We start from the raw sequence: 10563 nt of genomic DNA, 5'->3' as shown, positions 1-10563 counted from the left end.
ACACAAGCAGGGGAGGAGTAGAGAGAGAGGAAGAAAGAATCCCAAGCAGGCTCCATGCTGTCAGTGCAGAGCCTGACTTAGGGCTTGACCTCATGAACCATGAGATCATGACCTGAGCTGAAATCAAGAGTCAGGTGCTTAATCCACTGAGCCACCCAGGCACCTCTCTCTTCATCCCATTTTAAAGTCTTAAAAGATTAAATGCACAGGAGACATCAAGAGTTGGGTCTGTGTGTTTGTGTTTATGACAGAAAAATAAATATATTAGAGAAGTAGAATCAAAGAGTCAAATTATTACTGTAATCAATAATAATAAATCCATATATATTAAACTTTCCTGAATGTTAATCTTATGAGACCAAATCTGTTTAAAATTGTTGGTAAATTATTACTGTTGGTATTACTGTTGGTAATTATGAAAAGTTGTTAAAAATCACACTTGAGGGGTGCCTGGTTGGCTCAGATGGTTAAGCGTCCGACTTCGGCTCAGGTCATGATCTTGTGGTTTGTTCGTGGGCTCAAGCCCTGCATCAGGCTCTGTGCTGACAGTGCAGAGACTGCTTAGGATTCTCTCTCTCTCTACCCGCCCCCCCCCCCCCCCCGCCCCATTCCTCTCCCACTCGTGCTTTCTCTCTCTCTCAAAATAAATTTTTAAAAAAAATCACACTTGAGGCATTAGCCTAGATTCCCTGGTGTTGCTCACTTACTTTGTTCAAAAGTATCAGATTGATGTTTAAAGCTACTCTGTCAGTACATACAATCCAGGGGACTTTAGGTAACTGTCCATGGTTAGCCAGTTCCACCCATTTATATTCTGTTAACACATTCAGTTAAAAATCACACAGCCAAACACAGCAGTGAGTGAGGATGTGCATCATGTTAGTGTTCATGTTAAATGAGAGAATGTAAACATTAATAAAATCTGAAGGTTAAGTGGAAATTTTCTAGGTTCTAAGCATAATTTAGTGTAAAATTCCAGATTTGAGAGCAAATTGTATGTTCTTACTACTTCATTAATGAGATGTTTTACATGAAGAATGTTTATTATTTTCAAAAAACTGCATGTTGCTGTAATTCCAATCAGGTCTAAGTATAATTCTTTATCAGTTCATAATAAGCATTTACCATGTACTTGTTTATATGCCAAGAATTTTACTCAATGATATAGAAATGATTAAGACAAGGTGTGTGTGTGTGTGTGTGTGTGTGTGTGTGTGTGTGTACATACACACACACTTTCAAGGAGCTTTCAGTCTAATTAAAGCAGACATACGTAAACAAATGTATAGCACAGTATAAGTAAAACAAAAATATGTATGAGACCAAGAAGGGAGTAATAAGAAAGAGAATGAACTCTGTTGATACTTGGGAGAGGCTGAGAATTTTCTGGTGGCATTACTTTCCTGAGCTGAGTTTTGGAAAAGATAAATGAAAATTTACTAGGTATTAAGCAGAGAGTTGTAAGAAAAAGGGAATAGCCATGTGTATAGGCATAGATGTCTGAAATCCCTTGGTACATTTAGAGAACTAGACACAACTGCACATTGTTGGTATAAATAGTGTGATATAGAGTATCAGGAAATGTGGTTAGAGAAGTAAACCAGAGCAAAATTATATATGATATAATCTTACTTGTAGTTTAGAATACTACCTGTGGCTGCAGTAAAAAAGTCTATTACTACTCCTTTACCCAACACTCAGATTATGCACTTATATAGATTGGGGTGTTGTTTGTGATCACCGTATCACCAAGGATGGAAATAAGAAAATACAAGACCTTTTCCCGGGAATGCTTGTATCTTAAAGAAAGATACAACATAAAATCTATATTCTTTAACAGTCAGCTGAGAAGATAAGTGTGGTATTCTTTTATAAATTTTAAGAATATTATCTAGAACACATAGGGTGTACTGAGGAAATGCCTGTGACAGGACCAGAATTTTCATTAAAAGAACAAAAAGAAATTCCTAATGTTTTCAGAACAGTTAAATGAGAGATTAAGATCAGTTGTTTGTTTTTTGTTTGTTTTGAGAGAGCCAGGGCACTAGTGAGCAAGGAGCAGAGAGAGAAAGAGGGAGGGAGAATCCCACGAGGGGCAGAAAGAGAGAAGCAGGGCTTGCCCAGGGCTCTTGTTTTACCTGAGAAGCTGATCTCGTGCTCACCAGAGGGGCATGAGATCACTCTAGGCGGGGCTCAAGCTCACCCGAAGCAGGGAATGAGATCACACAAAGTGGGGCTCAAGCTCACCAAATCAGGGCTCAAGCTCACTTGATGTGGGACTCAAACTCATGGAATGTGAGATCCTGACCTAAGCCAAAGTTGATGCTTAATGACTGAGCCACCCAGGCGCCCAAGATCCCAAAGTTCTAAACTCTGAAATATGACCATAACTAAATTAACTGCGTTGTTTTTTTTTTAAGGAATTTCAACAAAGAATCCTCAGACTAACTAATTTTAAGTAATAACATTTTTTGATGAGCCCTTCTAAGACAAATTGGTTCTGCAAATCTTGTTCAATGGTGTTATCTCCTATAAGAAGTGTTTGACTCTAAGCTGATTATCTGTTAGCATTTTGCCAAAAATGAGTATTTGGACTTTAGGACAGTTTATTTTATTTGGGGGTTGTAAAGTATACATAAATTTTACCATTTTAACTGTTTTTTAAGTGTACAGATCAGTGACATTAAATACACTCTCATTGTTTTGCAATTATCACCACTCACCTTATATCTCCAAAAAGTTTTTTGTCTTCCTAAATTGAAACTCCCACACCCATTAAACAATATCTCCCCATTCCCCTTTTCTCTCAGCCCTTGGCAACCACCATCCTACTTGCTGTCTATGAATTTGACTTCTTTACATTATATAAGTGGAACCATGGATAATTTGTTCTTTTGTGACTGGCTTACTTCACTTAAGTGTCTTTAGGGTTCATCCATGTGGTAGCATGTATCAGAATATCCTTTCTTTTAAAGGCTGAATAATATTCCTTTTTATGTATTTAACACATTTTTGTTTATCCATTCATCTGTGGATGGACATTTAGGTTGCTTCCATCTTTTGCAAATAATGCTGCTACCAACATGGATGTACAAATAAATACCTCTTTAAGTCCCTGCTTTTGGTTCTTTTGGGCTTATACTAAGAAGTCGAACTGTTGAATCATATGGTAATTTTTTTTTTTAATTTTCTTGAAGAACCACTATCCTATTTTCCATAGCAGCTGCATCATTTTACATTCCTACCAACAGTGCACAAGGGTTCTGTTTTCTCCAGATTTTTGTTGTTGAATTATAGGAGTTCTTTATATATTTTGGATAGTAACCCCTTACCAGATATGATTTGCAAATATGATCTCCTGTTTTGTGGGTTACTGTTTCACTCTGTTGATAGTGTCTTTTGATGCACATAAGTCTTAAATTTTGAGGTAGTAGAAGTTGCCGATTCTTTTGCTGCTGTGCTTTAGGGTATTTATTATTGATCATTCTAATTAAAAGGGAGGAAGGACTATTTGGCTATTAAGGACATTCATATATAGTATTTGATAATAGTGATAATAGCAAATTCTTACCAGCATAGGGAATAATTATCTTTTTATTCTTAAAAGTGGACGGACAAGCTTCTGGCTGATTAAGATCCACATTTAAGATGGGATGGGATATAAGAGGAAAACAAAGTGCATTGTAGTAACCGTGGCTATTGGTGATGGAGTAGAGCAAGTATATTGTAAGAACTTTCTAGGGTAACCAGGTATCTGTCAGGAAATCTCCACACTGTGTTTATTCCTCTTCTCCAAAGACACTTCAGAGAGGCCTTCTTTGACCAGTCTTGCACCTTCCCAAGTTACATTCCAGTTCACTCTTATCCCTTTTCCTTTTATTTTTATTCATAACACTTTTTTATGATGAGACATTGTTTTTCATTTATCGTCTGTCTTTCCTTAGGGCATAGACTTTTGTTGTTATTCACTGCTGATTTCCAAGGCCTAGAACAGTGCTCTTTGAATATTGAATGAATTAACAGAGTGGCCTGTAGAGGAACATTTTATAGTTTGTCTGCCTATAAAAATCTTAAGAAGTTGATGCTGATTCTCAAGGTGAAATAGTTGATTCATATGACTCTTCCACTTCCATTCATATGCTTTGTAACACCATTATCTCTTACCAGTAATTAATTCCTACTGTAGTCTCATGTTTTTCGTGTTGTGCCATTTATCACATGCTATAAAATAGGTTAAATATTTGAGTGCCTGTTGTGCATCAGGCACTGTTTTAGGCCATGCGTGGATGTTGAAACATTAACATCTTAGGCTTGATTTAAGTCATTTTTGTACCAACAATTTTAATAGAGGAAATAGAGGAAATTGTTTTCATTAGGGCTGCCTAGGTGGCTCAGTCGGTTAAGCGTCTGACTGTTGATTTCGGCTCAGGTCAAAATTTCATGGTTCGTGAGTTTGAGCCCTGCCATCAGGCTCTGCGCTGATAGCACAGAGCCTGCTTGGGATTCTCTCCCTCCTTCCCTCCCTCCTTCTCTCTCTCTCTCTCTCTCTCTCTCTCTCTCCCTCTCTGTTCCTCCCCCACTTGTGCTCACTCTCTCTCTCTCAAAATAAATAAACTTAAAAAAATAATAGACAAAAATGGAATTTATGAATTGAGTTATATTTATAAAAGTCCATTAGCCTAATTTTTACCTTAGATTTAACCTGTGAACTTTTTCCAGATATTTTCTAAATTTGGCACAGTCTTGAAGATTATCACCTTTACAAAGAATAATCAGTTTCAAGCCTTGCTTCAGTATGCTGACCCAGTGAATGCACATTATGCCAAAATGGTAATTACGATCTTTTTTCATTTTTCATTTGTTAATTAGTCTTCAGTGATACCAAAGAATGCCATCATGTCTTCTCCCTTGCTGCAATTTACCGTGTGTTTTTAATTGTAGTAAAACATACGTAATGTAAAATTTACTGCTTTTAAATGCACTGTTCCATATGCTTTTTAAAATGATAAGCTAAAGATTTCTTTCTTCATATGAAATGGTTTCAAATCATTTATCACTTCTCAGATCTTTGGGACTCATTTCTGTCATATTTTTAAAGTCTAGAAGTGGAGCACAGTATTCCTGATAAAATCTGAATAATAAAGTAGAATTATCTTTTTTCTTGTATCTTCATTTTGATTCAGTCACCCAAAGATTGTAATTTTGTAACTGTATTCACTGCTGAATTTTGTTAAGCTCTGATTTTGTGAATATACAACATTTTAGGAAGCTTGCTGCTGTTGGTTTATATTGTCTTTTTTTTTTTAGTACATGAGTGCTTGACTTTTGACAAGTAGAAAATTTCATATTCAGTTTGATTATATTTTACTCATCTCCTATTGAGATCTATTCTTAACCCTAATTCTATCTTTTATCAGTATCTGAATTATTTCTAATTTCTTCTCAAAGATTGGGACTAAGGTTTTTACTAGTTTTCTGTACCACACACTGTCTGCCATATTAGGAATATGGACTTTATATTTGCTGTACCCTTTACCTGCACATATTACTTTGTACCTTTATGATGATGTACTCATCAATAACTGTTTATAAGTCAGTGTTTTTTGTATATTTGCATTTTTCGTGTTTTGGGGTTTCTGGTATCTATTTTCATAAATTTGAGCATTTGTGAAAGTCAAGTGGCTACATATATTCCTTTGATAAGTTTTCATTATTGTGAAGGGGGTAAGAATTACTGATCTTTGGTCTTATGTCAGAACTAATTGCAAAATTTCCCTCATTTATTATTCAAAGTATTATAAAATAGATTTACAAGAGAAAAAAAGAGATAGATAATATTTCATATGTTGTGGTTTCATCTTAAACTATGTAAAGTGTGCTAAAAAATACGATGAAATATAAAATCAAGTCATTTTTAAACATTTGTTGTGGACAAAATAATCATAATGGTAGCTAGTACGATGCTCAGTAATGTGTAAGTTTTCCACACTTTGACATTTCTCTCCTTTCATTTGATCTTACCATAGACAAGAAAGGGATTATTATGACATTGTGAAAAACTGAGAGATTTTCTTTTTCTCTCTTAAGTTCACACAGTTAGTGACCTAGGTAAAAGTAAACACAAGTCTTTGGCTTTTAGTCCTTTACTCTCTGCTTTACACCTAATTGCCACTCTGTGTCAAAGTAGAGGCTACTTGATTTATCAGTGTTGTTGTCTTGCAAAACCTCAGTCCCTTTCTTACATGCTTTAGGCTCTGGATGGCCAGAATATCTATAATGCATGCTGCACTCTGCGTATTGACTTCTCCAAGCTCACCAGCCTTAATGTGAAATATAATAATGACAAAAGCAGAGACTTCACTCGTTTAGACCTTCCTACTGGTGATGGCCAGCCATCCCTTGAACCCCCTATGGCTGCTGCTTTTGGTGAGTAGTTCCATTTTGGGTCGCAAAGCAAGCTTTCTGGTTACAAGTTTTATACATTAATCTGTGTATATTATATCAGCCTTTTTCTTCTTGGATTCTCTCAGGATTTCTAAAGGAAAGAAAAATCTTGGAACAAAATGTGTCCTTTAATTAAATCTTAATATTAGTAGATTCTGTTAGTTGGCAAAACAAATGAATATCTGAAATTGAGTTAAAAACTTATGTTCTAACATTAATCTTACTCATTCTTTATAAGCCAAACAACCATTTGCTTTAAATTAATGCTCATAAGTATTAACATTGCTTTAAATGTGTTGACTTATAGCCACGGAATATTGGTATCTGTGTTCTTGAGAGAAATACTTTTCTCCTTTTGAAGTAGTGGTATTTTATTTATTTTTAAATATTTATTTATTTTTGGAAGAGAGAGATAGGGAGTAACCAGGGAGGGGCAGAGAGAGGAGGCAGAATGCCAAGCAGACTCCATGCTGTCACTACAGAGCCCGATGTGGGGCTTGAACCCATGAACCATGAGATCATTACCTGAGCTGAAACCAAGAGTTGGACACTTAACTGACTGAGCCACCAGGTGCCCCTGAAGTAGTGTTATTTTCAATTTTTTTTTGTTTTTTAACATTTATTTATTTTTGAGACAGAGAGAGAGCATGAACAGGGGAGGGTCAGAGAAAGAGGGAGACACAGAATCTGAAACAGGCTCCAGGCTCTGAGCTGTCAGCACAGAGCCCGACGAGGGGCTCGAACCCACGGACCGCGAGATCATGACCCGAGCCAAAGTCGGACGCTCAACCGACTGAGCCACCCAGGCGCCCCATGTAGTGTTATTTTAAAAAAAGGGCCTAAATTAGTGGTATGTTCTTCCTGTGTTCAAAGAAGGGGATTTATTTTATTTTGTTTTTTTTATAAATCAGAACTCCCATCTGTAACTTAAGTTTGTGTGAAGTTGTATTTTTGCATTATAATTATTAAAATGACAACCTTCTGAATTATCTTTGCAAATGTTGGTTTGAAGGGCTTTTTTCTTTTATTTAAAATTAGTTACCAATAGGGGCGCCTGGGTGGCTCAGTTGGTTCAGCGTTTGACTTCGGCTCAGGTCATGATCTCGTGGTCCGTGAGTTCGAGCCCCGCGTCAGCCTCTGTGCTGACAGCTCAGAGCCTGGAGCCTGTTTCAGATTCTGTGTCTCCTCCTCTCCCTGACCCTCCCCTGTTCATGCTCTGTCTCTCACTGTCTCAAAAATAAACATTAAAAAAAATTTTTTTTTAAAATAAAATTAGTTACCAATATATTTGTAACTAATATTTGTAACTTTTGTAACTTTTAAAACAAATCTTGTAACTTTTTGTACAAATTGTACAAAAAGATTTGTACAAATCTTTTACAAATTTGTAACTTTTAAAACAAATCTTTATGTAAAGGAAGAAGCAATGGATGGCCCAGTTGGGTATATTATTAGGTTGATATATGCTACTTTTGGATTTTGCAGCCCTTGAAGGTGTGGTTTATTATCTAGATAAAGTATTAAATTTTATTACCTTTTGTGATTAGTTTTCATTTCCCAGATGACACCATAAAATATTGCTCATTGAGACCTTAAGTGATATTTAGTCCATATTTATTTTATAGGTGAGAAAAATGAATCCTTAGCCACATGTCCAATTTTCTGGAAAATAGTTTGTAACTTTATTTTCAAGTAAAAGCTTTCTGTTATTTATAACTGAGAAAGACAAGTGAATTGTTCAGTTCATGTTCCTGAATTGTTAAAGTTTCTGTCTTGGTCTAACCAAATTTTTGTGTTTTATACTTGTTACCAGCCTTTACTTACATGTCCGAGTTGGCAGAGCCAGAGGTCTTTGTAATCACAGTTTCAGGAATACATGATAGAAATTGAGGCTGTCATTCAAGTTTACCAAAACTTTGCTATCAAATGCAGAACTGTACTTATTCCAATAATTGAATATATATTTTTGATGTAATTATACATTATGGGAGGAGGACATTTTTCAATTATGATCAAGAATTTTGGTTTCTGAGTATAAAAGAACAGTAGTAACAGCCTTTTTCATCGTTTTAATAAATCCTTAGTGATTGCAAAGTAATGTCTACATCTTAAGAGAGCTGATTCATCAACAGAGAACAATACTTTTTTGCATATTATGTGAAAGTTTACTCTGCCTCTTGCTAATATTTAACATGATTCACTGTCCCCTCCTCTTTTCTCTTGGCTTGTGCAATACCACTCTCCTTTTTCCTCACTATCTCTTCTTTCTTTTTTTAAAGGTTCTTTACTGCTTCTAGGGTTAAGTCATAAGCACTCTGTCCCTGTTTTTAGTGATAATACACTATACCTTTAGAAAATCTTCTAAAATATGCAAATATATATTTTAACACCCATGTAGTATCATCCAGGTTAAGAAATAATATATTTATATATCCTGAAGAAGCAGTGTTTGTAGCACTCTCATTGATTATGTATGTTCCTTCCCTTCCTGTCCCAGGATGATCAGTCTCAAATTTGATGATATTCATTCTTTTGCTTTTCTGCTTTTTCCTTGTGTATGTTTTTCTTATCACTCATTATGCAGCTCTAAGTGTTAATTTAAACATTTTTTCTCCTTTTTTAGAATTTTATGTAAATGGCATCATGCTCTTCATTTTCTTTTGTTGACTTGTGATTCATCCATATTTATATACATATATATATATACATATATATATACATATGTATATATACGTATGTATACATACGTATATATATATGTATACGTATGTATACATACGTATATATATGGCTGTTGCTTATTCATTCTCAGTACCATCAAGTGTATAGATATCTATTGAATGAATATACCACAGTTTGTTTATCCATTCTGTTGTTGATAGTCATTAGGATTGTTTTAGTTTGAGGTCATTATGGACAATGCTGCAGTGAGATATTCCTGATTACCCATGAGGTTAAACATATTTTTATTTGTTTATTGGCCATTCTCCCTTATGAATTTTCTGTTTTAACTTTTTTTTACCTATTTTTGTGTTTGCTGTCTTGTTTCTTTCTTTTCTTTTTATTTTTCTTTCTTTTTTTTTTGGTGGAAATTCTTTTTATATATATCCCACCCAATAGTCCTTTGTTGGCTATAGCTATATGTGTTTCAAATAGTTTCTTCCATTTTTGGCTTATTGGTTTATTCTTGTTATGGTATTTTTATTTAGTCAAATTTATTTGCCATTTCTTTTATATTTATGTTTTTTGTGTCTTGTTTAAGAAATCCTTTGTTCCTCTGACATCATAAATATATATACCTACATTCTAAAGTTTATAGTATTTTAGTGCCACCTGGGTGACTTAGTTGGTTAAGCATTCAACTCTTGGTTTCGGCCCAGGTCATGATCTCAGTTTTGTGAGGTCGAGCTCCGCGTCGGGCTCCATGCTGACAATGCAGAGCCTGCTTGGGATTCTCTGTGTCTCCCTCTCTCTCTTTGCCTCTTCCCCACCTGCACTGTCTCTCTCTCAAAATAAATAAACTTTATAGTATTTTAATAATTTTAGAAATAGTTTAAGTTGCAAGATTAGTACAAAGAAATTCCCTTATATCCAGAAGCATCCAAGATTCCTCAATTAACATCATGCCATATTTACTTCATCGTCTCTCTGATTATATGGAAGAGGTGGATAGTTGTTTTTTCTTTTTCCCCTCAATTATTAGAGAGTTAGTTGCAGGCATGATGCCTCTTTACTTCTTAATACTCAGTGTGTATTTTCTTTTTTTATTTTATTTATTTATTTATTTATTTATTTATTTATTTATTTTATTTTTTTTAACATTTATTTTTGAGACAGAGACAGAGCATGAACGGGGGAGGGTCAGAGAGAGAGGGAGACAGAATCTGAAGCAGGCTCCAGGCTCTGAGCTGTCAGCACAGAGCCCGACATGGGGCTTGAATTCACGGACCATGAGATCATAACCTGAGCCAAAGTCGGACGCTTAACCGACTGAGCCACCCAGGCGTCCCTCAGTGTGTATTTTCTAAGAATAAGGACATTCTTACCTAAACACAGGTCACTTATCAAAATTGGGAAATAAACATTTATATAATACTATGATCTAATCCATAGACCTTT

General features: G+C 35.2%; 1 protein-coding gene across 12 annotated transcripts in view; it reads left to right on the top strand.

Moving 5' to 3' along the window:
- The window catches only part of PTBP3 (polypyrimidine tract binding protein 3), a 145461-nt gene that overhangs the window by 84060 nt on the left and 50838 nt on the right, over positions 1–10563 (top strand). For all 12 annotated transcript variants that reach the window (XR_013551697.1, XR_014135969.1, XM_060609002.3 and 9 more), the window contains 2 exons: positions 4720–4830; positions 6252–6426. Coding sequence is in view for 10 of the 12 variants with exons in the window: in XM_060609002.3 (XP_060464985.1) it covers positions 4720–4830; positions 6252–6426 (286 nt within the window). In the remaining 2 variants the exon portion in view is untranslated. The remainder of the gene's footprint in view (positions 1–4719; positions 4831–6251; positions 6427–10563) is intronic.

Source organism: Panthera onca, chromosome D4, assembly GCF_046562875.1.
Source record: "Panthera onca isolate mPanOnc1 chromosome D4, mPanOnc1 haplotype 2, whole genome shotgun sequence".
Classification (NCBI taxonomy): domain Eukaryota; kingdom Metazoa; phylum Chordata; class Mammalia; order Carnivora; family Felidae; genus Panthera; species Panthera onca.
This window is presented reverse-complemented; position numbering and strand designations above follow the sequence as displayed.